General features: G+C 45.7%; 1 protein-coding gene across 3 annotated transcripts in view; it reads left to right on the top strand.

The window, feature by feature from the left end:
• Nucleotides 1-16490, top strand: part of PJA2 (praja ring finger ubiquitin ligase 2) — a 201481-nt gene extending 184991 nt beyond the window's left edge. For all 3 annotated transcript variants that reach the window (XM_086961006.1, XM_086961007.1, XM_086961005.1), the window contains one exon: nt 15847-16490. In XM_086961006.1, coding sequence (XP_086817132.1) covers nt 15847-15972 — 126 coding nt within the window. In that variant the 3' untranslated portion in view covers nt 15973-16490. The remainder of the gene's footprint in view (nt 1-15846) is intronic.
• Nucleotides 16491-18132: the final 1642 nt, after the last annotated feature.

The raw sequence follows: 18132 nt of genomic DNA, 5'->3' as shown, positions 1-18132 counted from the left end.
TATCTATCTATCGCCCTCACTCTATCTATCTATCTATCTCTATCTATCTATCTATCGCCCTCACTCTATCCATCTATCACCCTCACTCTACCTATCTATCGCCCTCACTCTATCTATCGCCCTCACTCTATCTATCGCCCTCACTCTATATATCTATCGCCCTCACTCTATATATCTATCGCCCTCACTCTATATATCTATTGCCCTCACTCTATCTATCGCCCTCACTCTATCTATCGCCCTCACTCTATCTATCTATCTATCTTTCTTTCTATCTATCACCCTCTGTCGCCCTCACTCTATCTATCTGTCGCCCTCACTCTATCTATCTGTCGCCCTCACTCTATCTATCTGTCGCCCTCACTCTATCTATCTGTCGCCCTCACTCTATCTATCGCCCTCACTCTATCTATCTATCTATCGCCCTCCTATCTATCGCCCTCACTCTATCTATGTATCGCCCTCTCTCTATCTATCGCCCTCACTCTATCTGTCGCCCTCACTCTATCTGTCGCCCTCTATCTATCTGTCGCCCTCTATCTATCTGTCGCCCTCTATCTATCTATCGCCCTCCTATCTATCTATCGCCCTCACTCTATCTATCTATCTATCTATCTATCTATCTATCTATCTATCTATCTATCTATCTATCTATCTATCTATCTATCTATGTATCGCCCTCTCTCTATCTATCTATCGCCCTCTCTCTATCTATCTATAGACCTCACTCTATCTATCTATCTGTCGCCCTCTCTCTATCTATCTATCGCCCTCACTCTATCTATCGCATCACCACAGCATCACTCAGGGGCACCACAACATCACTCAGGGGCACCACAACATCACTATGTACTACTACAGGATCACTGAACGCCACAGCATCACTCGTCGCCACCACAACATCACTCAGCGCCACCACAGCATCAATCTGTGCAACTATTTAACAACAACTGGTTCAAATATGTTCTCTCAATGTTTAAAGCTTTATTACAAATGTCACAAAAAGATGTTAATATTTCACTTCTGTTCTTGGATTTTCGCCACAATAAAATACACTGAACATAATCTTCAGAAAAGTTATTTATTAAAGTTTAGGCTATTGCCATTATAAATTACAATAACTTTTATTTAAGTATTAATTATTTTAAAAAAAAGAAGACATTGTTATTTGTAATATCAATACATCTAAGTCAGGTAAATGCAAAACATGTTGCATTACAAATGCCAAAGGTGTCACATTTGGAAAAGTTAAAAGTATTGGCATTATAAATGACAAAGCTATTAATTTCGCTATGTTCAAAACAAACACATAAACGGAGCACCACCACAGCATCACTCACAACCACGCAAAACAAGCACTGGCGTTGCCAATAGCACTTGCAGTAGGAAATTTGGAGCTATTGCAATTGCAAATAGCATTAACTTTTATTTTTGTTTTCTTTTTCAAAACATAAAGGGCTTTGTCATTTACAGAACCAATAGTTCCAACTTTCCTACTGCGAGACCTATTGGCAACGCCAGTGCTTGTTTTCTTTGGTGTTCCTGGCTTTATTTCTTTGCCCACAGAGCCAATAAGTCACTCCTTAGTTGTTTGTTGCATTTATGATTGGGGATACAGGAGTGGTCTCTTGTGTATCCTCCCTCTTCTGTTGTTAATATATATGCTTTTTCATGCTGGCCCAGTTACGGCTGCGTATCAACAATGCTGCAGGACACACCACATGGTGCATGTGTACTCTGCTGCAGGATAGATCGCATGTGTGTTGTCCTACAGGGCACACCCCATGGTGCACGTGTACCGTGCTGCAGGACACCCCATGTGCTGCATGCGTGCTGTGCTGCATTGTAGACCGCATGTGTATTGTGTTGCAGGTCACTCCACGTGCTGCATCTGTACTGTGCTGCAAGGAAGCTCGTCTGGGCACTGTCCTGCTGCAGGTCACACCACCTGTTACATGCATACTGTGCTGCCTGGTAGATCGCATGTGTGCTGTTCTGCTCTGCTGCAGGGCAGATCACATGTGCATTGTGCTGCAGGACAGATGTGTATGCATACTGTGCTGCAGGGCAGATGTGTATTGTGCTGCAGGGAACACCATATGCTGCATGCATACTGTGCTAAAGGGCAGATGTGTATTGTACTGCATGGCACACCATATGCTGCATGTGTACTGTGCTGCAGGACAGCGCACAAGCTGCAGGTCTAGCATACCATCATCCCAGACAGGGTATCTGCTGCACGTGCAGGGTGCTAAATTTGCATTTGCAGAGCGCGTGCGATGCTTTGTAGGTAGGAGTGGTTTTCTTTGACTGACAGGATACGCACGAAGCTGGAATAGCGCGTTAGTTTTTGATTCTTCGCATGGCTCTTCTTTTGATACATATAGTGACTGTATGGACTCTAAGCTCAGCCTCATTTTCGATAACCCAGTAATGTTTACACTTGTCAAACCAGCACCTAGAGGTGTATTCATGGACCGAGCGCTATACACTTGTTCTTTTGGCCCGGTGAAAGGTATCACAGACCACCTCATAGAAAGGGCTACACCTAAAGCTTTCACACAAAGCTGACACATATACAATCCCGGGGGGCTGTATCTCTCTCCTGCTCTGGCCCACCACATGGCACTCTGCAAAGAGGCCTTCTGTGACCCCTGTGAGGCCGACCCCTCCACACCCTGGAGCCCTCTGGAAGTCCTGTGTCTGGCTTCCTGCTCTTATCTATACCTCCTGCTCTGATGTCCCTCAAGGGGTCTGAAGCATTGGAAGAGCTTCATGTCCTTCTCACACCCTTCCACCACCCCACTGACGGTCTTGGTCTTACGGTCCTACCGTCCATTTCCCAGCACTCCCTCTCTCTCTCTCTCGCTCTACCTCCTCTCTCTCTCTATTCCCTTTGCCTCTCTCTCTTCCCTCGATTATTGCGGTTCTCCCATTCTCCTCTGCCCCTTAATCTACCCTCGAGGGTGGAGGAATCCTCGATCTTTCCAAGTGTTCTTAGTCATGGCCTCTAGGGGGCACCTGTCTCGGGATTGCCTCGAGTGACCACAGATTTTGCTTGAGTGTGCTGGCTGCTCGCTGATATACCCGATGTTCCGTGGCTTCTGGTTGCGCTCCTCGGGTGGTCTGCTGCGCACACGTACCCTCTAGGGCCAGTGTTCAAGTTCCCTGTGTAGTTCCAGGCTGTTAGCTGCTCAGTGATCTCCTGAGGGGAGGCCTGGTTTCCCTAAGTTCTTGTGGTTCAGTTCTTGTGGTTCAGTTCTTGTGGTTCAGTTCTTGTGGTTCAGTTCTTGTGGTTCAGTTCTTGTGGTTCAGTTCTTGTGGTTCAGTTCTTGTGGTTCAGTTCTTGTGGTTCAGTTCTTGTGGTTCAGTTCTTGTGGTTCAGTTCTTGTGGTTCAGTTCTTGTGGTTCAGTTCTTGTGGTTCAGTTCTTGTGGTTCAGTTCTTGTGGTTCAGTTCTTGTGGTTCAGTTCTTGTGGTTCAGTTCTTGTGGTTCAGTTCTTGTGGTTCAGTTCTTGCGGTTCAGTTCTTGCGGTTCAGTTCTTGCGGTTCAGTTCTTGCGGTTCAGTTCTTGCGGTTCAGTTCTTGCGGTTCAGTTCTTGCGGTTCAGTTCTTGCGGTTCAGTTCTTGCGGTTCAGTTCTTGCGGTTCAGTTCTTGCGGTTCAGTTCTTGCGGTTCAGTTCTCGATTCCTTCCCGATCCGAAGTGCAACTTTTGGTTAATCGCAGGTCTGTGGAGGTGTCCTGAGAGTTCATAGACACGCCCCCCCTCCCCCCCCCCTCCCCACTTTGCAGGAATTTGTTTGCTCGCTGGTTTCGCCTGTCAAGCACCTTGACTTCTCATAGATCTCGAAGGAAGCAACCTTAGGGCGAACAAAGCAAACACAAGGAGATGGTGGACGGAGTGCTGAAACTTTTCAAACACTCACCCCAGTCACAGATCTGGGTTGAATCCATCATCATTCTTTAGCTCACTTTGCCACCCCAGTTAAGACACAGCTATATGTAAATCAGTCTTGACCCTGTGCCTCATGGGAACAGTCCAGCCTGAACTGCCAAGCCATGTCTTCCCTGGACCGGAAATAAGCATCCTGGGACCGGTCCAAACTGTAATGGCATGGTGAGCAAAACAACAATGGATTTAGGCTCAGATCTCTGTACTGGGGTGAACGTATGACATTGTTCTGCATTCTATCCATCAATTGTTCTTTTTGCATAGATCTCGAAGGGGTGCTCTGGCTGCTCACTGATCTGCTGCTGAGTCTGCTTGCCTGCCAATAGTAAGTAAACCCTGGGGTGTATGGTTATCCATGGGGGCATCTGGCTGCTCCGATTTCTTGGTGCCCACAGCTCTAGTCGCTGTGCACAGCTTTCTGTCCAGGGGTGCTCACATCTCCTTTGGGACCCCACCTCTGTCTCTGTTCGTCCCTGCTGGGGTTTTCGTCTTCCTGGGCCATTCCCAGCCCTGCCTCTCAGCTGATCACACTGGCGTCCGCAGCGTAGAGCGGTCTCTGGGACCCCGCCGCCCACACACACACACCTGCAGGAACTCTCTCTACCCTCACCTTTCAAGCAAACTCCTGGGTGGGGTCGCGGGTGATCCAGGCGCAAGGAAAACACTTACAAGGAGTGCCCGAGCACCATAGTGTCACAGCCTGTTATTCAACCCACTGCCCTAGTCCCTCTAGCAATCTGTGGAACCCCAATACCCATGCAGTAGTACACACATGAACACTCATGCACGAGTACACTGTTTGTCGGCCTGTTTTATGGTTTGGTGTGCCTTTTTTCGTGCTGATTTCCCTGAGATTACCACAAACATTGCCCGCAGCAAGCTCAAATGCATGAAACTTACTGTACTTTGTAGAACACCTACACCGTATTTGCATAAGTTCAAAACCACCCCAATTTGATAACGTGGGTCTCTATTTGAGATATGTGATTCGCAGATGGGGCCTCTTTTATTTTTGGTGCCTGGACCTATTTTCGGTCACAGTCCGATTCTGACCATGGAATATGCATGTATCCAACCTGTGTGTTGCTCTGTTATAACGTATGCCAACCTTATCCCATCCCCGAAACCAGTGTCCTTTAGGAATCAATGCTGTGTATAGCTCTGTTGCCCAGCTTTTTAGAACCCCGTATTTAACTTATCACATGGTAATTTGGATAGAATCTAAATGTTCAACCTTTAATGTTTCCCCCACCTCTCATACTTATGATATCCAGTCCATTTCATTATTACATCATATCTTCCAGTGCCATTTTCACACCCTAGAACCCCCCCCCCCCCCGCCCCCCCCCCCCCGCAGTTCACTCGGAAACCCTATTGTACCATCTCCACTCGACACATACACTGCATTTGCCACAAGAGGCCTGCCCCCCTCACTACACACAAGTTCCATCTCCTCATAATGTCCTATGAAGAGGGAGCTCCCCTCCATAGCCCCCGCCCCAATTACAATTTCTCAAACTACCCTCGAAAGACTTCTCACGCTGCCCACAGAATCCACCATTTTATTCTGACCCCTTGTTCCAACTTCACGTGGGACCCCATTGGACCAAGTGCCAGCTTCTCACAGTACCCATGAGGCAGCTTATAAATCTGCTAGGAGTATTAGCTTCTTACGATGCCACGACTGCAAGCCAATTGATGCTCACGCATGCTATCACTGTGCCCTTCAGGGTCAGGTCTCTCAGTGCCCAACAGTGTGTCCTTCGTGCATTACCTCCATGGTGGTTTCCTCACACTTCTCAGCAAAGACGGGCACATGCTGATAAGCTTTGCGGGAATCAATAGGGGGTAAAATGCATTGTTATTTACTACGCCATTACTTGATTAATGCTTCACGAAGGGGAAAAAACAATAACATTTTCAATGCCAATAGCTCAAAACAATGTCATTGTGAGACCTATTGCATTGTAAATGCTTGTTTTACAACTATATTTTTGCGAACAATATTCTTTAAAAACGATATTACTTAAAAAAAAAAACTACATCCTTGACAACAATACTTTTGTGTCAGAATATTTGTGTCTCCCGAGATTTATAACTCGGTATTTTGTCCAACACCCCTAGACTACAACTGATTTTATAGCAGCTTGTTCTATTTGCAGTGTTGTCATGCAGCTTGACTGAGCAGTTCCAAAGTGAATGGAACATTTTAGGGGATATTGGAAGTGTGAAACTGTATAGGGGCACAATAAGAGCCTAGAAGGCCAATAGATGTTTGCTGAGGGCAGTTTTTGAAGGTGTGTTCAGGCTACCTATGTCCTGGGGACACGATGAGTGTTATTGTTGCTTGAGTATGTGAAATGTGTGCCCGACAGCTTTCTAAACACCAGAACGATAGTTGATGGCTGCCTTTCCAAAGGTATTGGAGGGGCTTTTTTCTGAATGACAACTCTGCACCTACCCTTGACTGGCTCAAACAACTTACTGCTCTTAACTGCACCCCTCATGTTGTTTACTGTGCTAAATCTTTAGGTATACCCTTGGACAAATACCTAAATATGCCCGATATTCAGCTTAATACCCTTAGGAAAATCAAGCCATTCCTTCCGCCCGAGGACATCCAGCCAGCAGTACCATCCCTAGTTATCTCACTGTTGGAATATGGATTGATAACCCTTGCTGGGGTACCTAAAGCTAGTTTAGCTCCGCTTAGAGCCACTCTGAACTCTTCGGCCCGACTCCTCACAGGCTCCAGAAAACATGACCACATCACACCAGACCTAATTCAGCAAAACTGGCTGAATATTGAAGCTAGGATCCGTTTCAAGATAGCTTGCCTGACGCACAAAACTATTCATTACAACACCCTCGTTTACTTGGTAAAAAACTTGAGCTATCGTCTCGAGTTGGAACTTAAGAATCTCGAACACCCTACTATTGAAACCTCCCAAATTCAATAAGAAAAGAACTTACAATCGTGCTTTCTCTGGTATTGCTCCCAGAATATTGAAAGCTCTTCCTACCGAGATCAGATCCAACCCATCTACTGCCTCTTTCAAAAAACATGTCAAATGGATAATCCTGAATGACCATCAACAGCATTAACCTAGATATTAGTCCTCTCAACACCTTTCTGCGCAAGGACAGATGCAAAAAAGTCACTCTGGCCCAGGTTCTCTCTGCTGTGGATCCTGGGATCTTGAGACTAGGTGTTTAACGTGCAATATGTGTATTTGCACATTCCAATCCTGCAGGCTCACAGATACTGCCTGGGGTTCACGGTGAGCCGCAAGCACTTTCCGTTTTCTGTGATCTCTTTCAGCCTCACCAGTTCCCCTTGGTTGGTTACGACCCACCGAACCTGCCCACCTGATTGCTGCCCATCTTTGAAGGTCACGCCACCAGTCTTCCCCTACCTCGACAACTGACTACTGAAGGCATGCTTGCCACAGTTAGTTGCAGACCACTCCCAGACAGTTGCAAACCTCTTTACATCTTTAGGGTTCTCAGTCAAACTTTCAAACTCACCTAACCCCTTTGTAGAGGCTCCATTTCACCGAATCCATACTGGATATGGTGCAGTTTCGAGTCTTTCCTCTGGACCAACGAGTCTAGGAACATTATGGCTCTGATCCTGATGTTTCGGCCTCTGCCCTGAGTCTTTGAGAATGCCTCTAAGGCTTTTTGAGCTGCTAGCATCCTACTCGCTGACCATACAAAATAGCACGTGAGCTGTGCAGTCAGACCTGAAGTCTCAGTGCGGCCAACACCAGGGGTACCTATTTGATTCCACCCAGTTGTCAGAGGGGACTGCAAAAGATCTGTTTTTTAATTTCAGATATTCAACCTTCTGCAGAAGACCTAGGGGCAGAAGAGATACACTTCTCCTTCTCTATTCTGATACTTCAGACTCATTTAGATGCTCTGACTTCACTTAAATATTCATCTTCTAGGTCATCATAATAGATGGCATCACTATCTCACGATTTTCAGTTTGTGTGATCAGCAAAATTAAACGCCGTAATAGAAATCCTGCAGAATTTGTTGTCTGTCCTCATTAACACACTGCAACATTAATCTAGGCCTTGCAGCGTAGGAGAAGGCAAGTTCATCTCTTCTGCTACTATAAAAATTGCACCCCAAGGCTCGATTTGAAGCAGTGAGTACCATAGCAAGGTCTGGCATACTTTTGGAAGGAACCAAAGCCAAACTTGTATTGCCTCTGCTGTTAGGAAAAGACATGTATCTGCTACTGTAGGTACAACTTTTCTGTTAGGTAGCTTAACAACCTATTAGGCGTTGTAGAAAACACTGCAGAGTTTTGCATCTGACCTCCCAACAGAACACAAGCAATATTTCTTGGAAGATGTACCAAAGGTTTGTTACTATCCACCAAAGTCATAAGCATTATAATTAGGGCTCCCAGTTTTATGGTATTTTTTTTTTTTAATTTCCGCCTGTATTTATCCATATTTATTTTTGCCCATCTTGTCAGTATTTAGCCACATTTGTTTTCTCTGAATAGATAAAGTTGTAATATGGTATATATTCAAAATTATTTAGCTAATAAATATGTACAAATACTTTGACACCTATCGTGTTTTAGCAAGTTAAGCAGCCAAATATAACATAACAATACACCCACAGGTAAATATTGACATTGTGCTGCAAACGAATGTGGACATATGTCGTTATTTAATAAAACTTCACCCTGCCTATTAACTTCCCATGCCATCTGTCTGCTCAGCTGTTGGCTTTGAGTTAATGAAAGACAGTATGGAAAAGCACTCAAAAGAAGCCCAATTTTCTTCATTTTTCCATAAAAAAAATGCAGACATGAAGCACATTGTTTTCTGCCTGTATTTATCTGTGAAAACAGAAAACTGGGAGACCAAATTATTTTTGTTTCTACAGAGTTCGGTCACACCATCTCCATATAAAGGGTTTCATACCTGCACCTGAACACTCAAATCTGACGTTCATCTAAAGATAATGAACCTGCTATTCAAGGGTCAGTTCTCTTTAGGTCTTTGAAGAGAAGAAGAAATTAAAAATATAATTCCAATACTGGGACTGCTATTACTATTCAAGGCAACACAATTCTAGATCGACAACCCAATCACAATGCACTATCTCAATTGACAGGGTGGCAACCGAACCAAGACTCGCTCTAGAAGCTCAATTTGGAAATGATTCTTCCTTAAAAGCAGATTTTCTCAAAATATTCTTCATAGAAAGTCACAAATGCATTCTCAACACCAATATGGGAAGAGGATTTTTCGCAGGTTGAGGTTTTCCTGAAGTAGACATTGACAGTATCAGCCTCCTGTTACTTTTATATCTATCAGCAGCTTTTGAGATTGTCAACAATGATCTGGTCCTAAATCAGATTGATTACGCTGCTCCTCTCTTTTGACAGTCATTGATCCATTGCCTCAGTCATTGATCCTTTGGCTCATGCCTTGATTACTGCTACTGAGTTTATTTGGATATTAAATCCATGCTGCTTTCCTGTCTTCAGTTAGTCCAAAATTGGCCCGCTCCCTTCGTTCTTGATGCCACTTGCTTTCCTTCTGACGGACCCCTCATTCGCAAGCTGCTCTGGTTACCTATCAAATCCAGTATTTCATTTAAAACTATTTGTATAGTTCGCCATGCAGGTGCAGATTCTATTGCACTCTTCATCTCACAAAGGCTTATTCCATTGATCCCTCGGAGGATTTTTTGTTCTTCCAAATCTGTGCATGTAAGTATCCACAGACACTGAAAATCCAAAGCTGACAGATGCTCCTTTCAGTCGTGGCACATTCCTTGTTGAACACTCTCCTTTTCAGTCTCCATTGAATTACATCCCATCTCACCTTTATAAATCTTCCGTTTTTGGAGTACATTTTTGGTAAATGCCTAGAGAATTTTGTGCAAGAATGCTTCACAAAACCTTCCTAACATTACCTAACATTAAACTTGTTTGCAACCTCTCTACAAACCTAGACTTTAGCATGAGAACCTGACTCACTGGACAATGCCCTTTTGAGGGATTTGTCAGGGAATTTTCTGTATGCTTTTTCACCAGTCTCTTTGACTCCTAAAGTTTCACTGGAACTGTGATACTCCAAGATGGTTCTAATTGTCTGTAAGTGGCCAATACAATTGTGGTTTTCAGATTTACTTCATTTATTCATGCAAACCGACTTTGGGTATCCAGAATGCAATATCAACTGTACCAATCCAAATGTGACATCCTTAAACATGTAAAACTAGCTCAAGTTTATATGGATACTTTAGAGACTCAAAAAACGACCCTCCACAAAATCTTCTCATGACTATAAGTGGGAAACATTCTATTTATACTGTCTTCTTCATAATTATGTCACCTGCCAGAAAGGCATAATCATTGACTATCTTCACCATGAACAATCAAACCTACTACTTTTCTATCAGCGTTTATTTTGCAAGCATTAAAGATTACACTTGCCCTCCTCAATTTTAGCCTTCTCCAAGGAAGCACTCTGTGGATTTACCTAAATAAACAGTTCCTCCTTTTGAGTCTGTATATTAAAGCGGCATTGTCACTTCTCTCATGGGAGATGGCTTTTGTAGTAGCTGTTACATTGACCAACAGAGGAAGCATGCTTTAAGGTTCATCAGAAGTGAATCCTTCTATAGTATTTCATTCTGATAGCTGTAATGAGAAGACCTCTCTCTTATTGAAGGTAGTTTGATTTCTATATAAATCAGTTTGTCTCGTTACAGAGATCCTTTCATTCCTCTGAGTTGAGAAGAGCCCTAAAGGACTACCTACACAAAAAAAAAGATAATTCCACAACTTTGCAATTTCATTCTGCTTTACCTACGTCTAAGAAATCCATCTGCAGATGGATAGTTCAATGTTTTTCATTGTTTGCTAAGCTGTTGAAAAAGCCTCCACCTGGTAAATCTACAGCACATTCTACATGAGGGAAACTGCGACCACTGCTTTGTTGAGAAATATTCCAGTGTTAGTCATATGTGAGCAGAAACATGGAAGTATAGTTATCCTTTTACCAAGTACCACTGTCTAGACTCCAACTAGATTAAGTCTCTAGAGCGGACACAGTACCTGGTGAGGGTGTCCTTGGGAAAATCTTTTGGGTTAAAGGTTTTTTTTTCTGTTTTCTTATCGGTTAACAAATATTGATTGTCTATAGGAAATTATGTTGGTAGTCTAATGTACATCTACGACCATCACTGAAGAACCTATGGTACAGAAGGAACTGTTTATTGCGTACTTGTAATTTGAGTCTCCCTTTTTAATGGCAGGAACATCTATAGTTCATGCTACATTTATTTACACTTCTCAATAACAACTAAGTGCCTAATTACGACTTTGACAGTACTGCGCCTGCTGTCAGCCAACACAGCACCGCCAAAGCCGAGCAAAGACCGCCTGCCTGATTACGAGTTTTTCTCGTGCAGGCGGTTGGTCCTTTTGCTGTTACCATGGCAGTACTAGAAAAACAAAAACAACAAGTGATGGACTGAATGTGGATCAATGTCACACACTCCCCCAGTCAAAAGATCTGGGCCCAAATCCATCGTTTTTTTGCACTCCACACCACCCTGGGTTAGACAATGGCGATATGCAAATCAGCTCTGACCCTGTTGCCCCATGGGAACAGTCCAGTCCGAACTACAAAAGCCATGTCCTTCCCAGAACGGAATCAAGCATCCGAGGACCGGACCGGTTTCGAGGTAACACCTCTCATCAGCCCGGCTAGCTTGACTCCAGTGGTGTGGAGTGCCTGGGACCCACGTCTGGGCATCCCCAGCGCACTTAGGGCGGCAATTGCAAAAACAACAAGTGATGGACTGAATGTGGATCAATGTCACACACTCCCCCAGTCAAAAGATCTGGGCCCAAATCCATCGTTTTTTTGCACTCCACACCACCCTGGGTTAGACAATGGCGATATGCAAATCAGCTCTGACCCTGTTGCCCCATGGGAACAGTCCAGTCCGAACTACAAAAGCCATGTCCTTCCCAGAACGGAATCAAGCATCCGAGGACCGGACCGGTTTCGAGGTAACACCTCTCATCAGCCCGGCTAGCTTGACTCCAGTGGTGTGGAGTGCCTGGGACCCACGTCTGGGCATCCCCAGCGCACTTAGGGCGGCAATTGCAAAAACAACAAGTGATGGACTGAATGTGGATCAATGTCACACACTCCCCCAGTCAAAAGATCTGGGCCCAAATCCATCGTTTTTTTGCACTCCACACCACCCTGGGTTAGACAATGGCGATATGCAAATCAGCTCTGACCCTGTTGCCCCATGGGAACAGTCCAGTCCGAACTACAAAAGCCATGTCCTTCCCAGAACGGAATCAAGCATCCGAGGACCGGACCGGTTTCGAGGTAACACCTCTCATCAGCCCGGCTAGCTTGACTCCAGTGGTGTGGAGTGCCTGGGACCCACGTCTGGGCATCCCCAGCGCACTTAGGGCGGCAATTGCAAAAACAACAAGTGATGGACTGAATGTGGATCAATGTCACACACTCCCCCAGTCAAAAGATCTGGGCCCAAATCCATCGTTTTTTTGCACTCCACACCACCCTGGGTTAGACAATGGCGATATGCAAATCAGCTCTGACCCTGTTGCCCCATGGGAACAGTCCAGTCCGAACTACAAAAGCCATGTCCTTCCCAGAACGGAATCAAGCATCCGAGGACCGGACCGGTTTCGAGGTAACACCTCTCATCAGCCCGGCTAGCTTGACTCCAGTGGTGTGGAGTGCCTGGGACCCACGTCTGGGCATCCCCAGCACACTTAGGGCGGCAATTGCAAAAACAACAAGTGATGGACTGAATGTGGATCAATGTCACACACTCCCCCAGTCAAAAGATCTGGGCCCAAATCCATCGTTTTTTTGCACTCCACACCACCCTGGGTTAGACAATGGCGATATGCAAATCAGCTCTGACCCTGTTGCCCCATGGGAACAGTCCAGTCCGAACTACAAAAGCCATGTCCTTCCCAGAACGGAATCAAGCATCCGAGGACCGGACCGGTTTCGAGGTAACACCTCTCATCAGCCCGGCTAGCTTGACTCCAGTGGTGTGGAGTGCCTGGGACCCACGTCTGGGCATCCCCAGCGCACTTAGGGCGGCAATTGCAAAAACAACAAGTGATGGACTGAATGTGGATCAATGTCACACACTCCCCCAGTCAAAAGATCTGGGCCCAAATCCATCGTTTTTTTGCACTCCACACCACCCTGGGTTAGACAATGGCGATATGCAAATCAGCTCTGACCCTGTTGCCCCATGGGAACAGTCCAGTCCGAACTACAAAAGCCATGTCCTTCCCAGAACGGAATCAAGCATCCGAGGACCGGACCGGTTTCGAGGTAACACCTCTGATCAGCCCGGCTAGCTTGACTCCAGTGGTGTGGAGTGCCTGGGACCCACGTCTGGGCATCCCCAGCGCACTTAGGGCGGCAATTGCAAAAACAACAAGTGATGGACTGAATGTGGATCAATGTCACACACTCCCCCAGTCAAAAGATCTGGGCCCAAATCCATCGTTTTTTTGCACTCCACACCACCCTGGGTTAGACAATGGCGATATGCAAATCAGCTCTGACCCTGTTGCCCCATGGGAACAGTCCAGTCCGAACTACAAAAGCCATGTCCTTCCCAGAACGGAATCAAGCATCCGAGGACCGGACCGGTTTCGAGGTAACACCTCTCATCAGCCCGGCTAGCTTGACTCCAGTGGTGTGGAGTGCCTGGGACCCACGTCTGGGCATCCCCAGCGCACTTAGGGCGGCAATTGCAAAAACAACAAGTGATGGACTGAATGTGGATCAATGTCACACACTCCCCCAGTCAAAAGATCTGGGCCCAAATCCATCGTTTTTTTGCACTCCACACCACCCTGGGTTAGACAATGGCGATATGCAAATCAGCTCTGACCCTGTTGCCCCATGGGAACAGTCCAGTCTGAACTACAAAAGCCATGTCCTTCCCAGAACGGAATCAAGCATCCGAGGACCGGACCGGTTTCGAGGTAACACCTCTCATCAGCCCGGCTAGCTTGACTCCAGTGGTGTGGAGTGCCTGGGACCCACGTCTGGGCATCCCCAGCGCACTTAGGGCGGCAATTGCAAAAACAACAAGTGATGGACTGAATGTGGATCAATGTCACACACTCCCCCAGTCAAAAGATCTGGGCCCAAATCCATCGTTTTTTTGCACTCCACACCACCCTGGGTTAGACAATGGCGATATGCAAATCAGCTCTGACCCTGTTGCCCCATGGGAACAGTCCAGTCCGAACTACAAAAGCCATGTCCTTCCCAGAACGGAATCAAGCATCCGAGGACCGGACCGGTTTCGAGGTAACACCTCTCATCAGCCCGGCTAGCTTGACTCCAGTGGTGTGGAGTGCCTGGGACCCACGTCTGGGCATCCCCAGCGCACTTAGGGCGGCAATTGCAAAAACAACAAGTGATGGACTGAATGTGGATCAATGTCACACACTCCCCCAGTCAAAAGATCTGGGCCCAAATCCATCGTTTTTTTGCACTTCACACCACCCTGGGTTAGACAATGGCGATATGCGGACTGGACTGTTCCCATGGGGCACAGGGTCAGAGCTGATTTGCATATCGCCATTGTCTAACCCAGGGTGGTGTGGAGTGCAAAAAAACGATGGATTAGGACCCAGATCTTTTGACTGGGTTGAATGTGTGACATTGATCCTCATTCGGTCCATCACCTGTTGTTTTTGCAAACTCGCTATAAGTGTACTGGGGATGCCCAGACGTGGGTCCCAGGCACTCCACACCACTGGAGTCAAGCTAGCCGGGCTGATGAGAGGTGTTACCTCGAAACCGGTCCGGTCCTCGGATGCTTGATTCCGTTCTGGGAAGGACATGGCTTTTGTAGTTCGGACTGGACTGTTCCCATGGGGCACAGGGTCAGAGCTGATTTGCATATCGCCATTGTCTAACCCAGGGTGGTGTGGAGTGCAAAAAAACGATGGATTAGGACCCAGATCTTTTGACTGGGTTGAATGTGTGACATTGATCCTCATTCGGTCCATCACCTGTTGTTTTTGCAAAAGTACTAGAAAAACAGGCACCGAAATGGGAACAGCAAAAACGCGCTCACGTGGCATGGGTTCTGAGGTCTATTCCCCCCATTGCGGGGCATTAGAGCACTGTAGGGCCCTTTTGTTCCTCCGCCGCCAGCCTTTTCAAGGTGGGGAGGCTGCCAAGGAATGGCTGGAGGTGGATGGGGGCTCATATTATCCTCAGCTGGGCTGTGCCAGTCCTACTCAGCATGTTAAATTGGGCCTCCTCCTTGCCAGTGCATAGTGGTTCCCTGGCGCAGGTTGCGATCCACCAATGGTACAACTTTGAAAGCCGTAATCCAGCAGCTGGGGACCGCCACTGCTGGGCCACCGCAGCAGTCAGAAGACCACCACACTTGTAATCAGGCCCTAAGCCTGTGAGGTATCTGACAATAAAATGCATGCTGGGAAATGGCAACTTGCTGGCTCCTTAAACAAACAGTTCACATTTTTAGCTTCTCCTTGCATGTAGAGTATTGGACCATTGTTGCTTTCCAATGTATCCATACTTTCTATGGTTCCAGTTGTCAGCGGGAGAAATGTTTCTCTTACACAGTAGCCAATATAAGACCTATTTGTCAAAATAGTAATCTGTAATTCTTTTATTCATGGTCTAAGAATCTTCAGGGGTATTATAAACAAATGTTTAGTGAAGTTAGGCTGTTGCTTTAAACATTTTAACTGTTTCGCAACATGCATTTGCGGATATTAATTCAAAACTTTAGAGAAAATCCTTTTAACTATGTATTTACTGTTGTTTTTTTTTTATTTGTTGAAGTCTGGAACATGCCCCGTCTGTCGACATGTGCTCACACCTGTGGTTCCTGAAGCTGCTGCTGCCACTTCCTTCCTCTCCGATCATGAGAGTCCTCCTTCAATCCACAGTGCTGCAGGAACACGATGAATCGAAATAGTGTTTTACTGGATTCAATATGTAATATAATGTGTATCCTGATTAAAAGCTAAATTGCAGCAACTTTATGCATACATACATATACAAATATATGTATATACAATGCTCTATATATATATAGTATATAACAGCTTAGAAAGATGATATCGCAAACATTTCTAAACAAAGTTCAGGTTTTCAAAGCTGAACTTTTTAAAGTGAAAGTGAACTAAATTCTGCACTGGTTTTCTGCAATAGATTTTGTTGCTGTAATCTGTCATGCATCTAGAGCTTGTTCTTAGTAAAGTTTCCTTTATAATTTTCTGTGGCACCATATGTGTTCAAGTTCTTGCAACTGCAGTGCAGTTAGAGCTTCTAATCCATACCATAACTGAAACGTGTTTGTCAAAGACAGTGCCACTAAGTGACTTTGTAACTGATCTTTCATATTTGCATCAAATGTGAAGATGTTCTGTGATGACAACAGTAGTAAAAATGGTTTCACTGGAAATAAAGCATATAAAGAATGACTCATTTTATGTATGTTGTTTCCTAGGCCCACAAATCCATGGTGGTGTTACGTTTTAATGTGTAGCTACTCAGTTGTTTGATTCCTTCACAAGCTCAGTGTAGTTGGACCCGATGCTGGTCTGGTGAAGACTGAAAACTGCACTCATCAATAAAATCTTACACTTTTAGGGTCTTCCACTGCGAATGGTTTATATATCCTTTCATCAGGGATACACACAGTATGCTTTGCAATATACTCATTCTCTTGTGCACCCTCTCCACCATAACTCGTAGGAATTTATATGTTCGAGGCATGTGCGCTGTAGATCACTTGCTTTGCATACTCCTGCCATCTAGTGTTGGGTCTGGATGTTTGCAAGTTTTTATTCTTCGAAGAAGTCTTTACAGTCACAAGGTAAGTTGACGCCTCCTTTTGGTGATAGTGCCCATGGGCATCCACTCCATTGTTAGATTGCTTTTTTCTGACATCGGGTTCGGCGTGTATTGCTGCGCTGTATTTCGGGGCCGTTCCCCGGCTCTCTGTGGTGGTTGGGCTCGACATCGAGAGATGCAGCGACAGCAGTCATACGACACACCGTATTACTTTGGCAAAGACTCCGAGCAAGGGGAGGTTTCAGAGGCCAAAGCAGATCAGGCTTCAGCGGCATCTGACTCCGAATCAGAGTTGCACATTGTCCTAGATGATGTGCTGCAGGGACAAGGGTAGGATAGTACAGAAGACCCCACTGTACCTAAAAAAGTTAAGGCTTTGGCTCCACCTCTGCCTCCAGTCCATGGTCAGCACCGAGAAGAGGTTTCTGACGGTCCGCCTTCCGGCTCGGCACCAAAACATTCTGACAAGCCTTCCAGCTGAGGACCGAGTCGGTCTAAACCTAAGCCTAAACCGTTGGGCTCTAAGCACAAAATAATCTCTGAGCCGAAAGCTTCGAAAACCAAAGAAACATTCCTCGAAGCTGAAATTTTTAGCAGCCAAATGACATCTTGCCTCCGAAAGCTTTAGTGCCGAAAACTAAAGAGTTGTCCGTAACGCAACCAGATCCAAACATGGATGTTCCACCACTAAATCAAATTCGAAACAGAAGAAACTCTATATAAATCCTGACACTGGGCATATTCACACTAAACCGCCATCCAAAGACAAGCTTCCTGATGATGGCCGCTATTGTAAGATTCTATTGAAGAGGAAAAATGTGGGTACCAGTCCTTTCCACACACTACCATGTCCTCCTCCTCCCTCTCCATCTCAGCTTGGTCCTTTACACATCCCACCTCATCAGTCTCCTCTACCTCACCTTGATGCAGATGATACTGATGATGAAGAAACACAGTTACCAGTAGATCCTTGGATGGATTATACAGTTGATCCTCCACAGGATACAGACCCAGATCTTTTCCCTGCCAGACCATCTCCACCTGATGACAATCTGCCATATCAGGAACTTCTTGGTAGAGCTGCACAGTACCATGGGGGGAGCTCCATAAAGAATCCTTAGAGGAGGATTTTCTCTTTGAGACTCTAGGAACACATAAGTCCAGTCAGACACTGCCTATGCTTCAGGCTATGTTGAGGCACACAGGCGACATTTTTAAAGATTCTGTGCGTGCTAGAATCCTCAATCCTAGAGTAGATAAAACATGCAG

This window comes from Lissotriton vulgaris, chromosome 3_1 (genome assembly GCF_964263255.1).
Source record: "Lissotriton vulgaris chromosome 3_1, aLisVul1.2, whole genome shotgun sequence".
Lineage (NCBI taxonomy): Eukaryota > Metazoa > Chordata > Amphibia > Caudata > Salamandridae > Lissotriton > Lissotriton vulgaris.
This window is presented reverse-complemented; position numbering and strand designations above follow the sequence as displayed.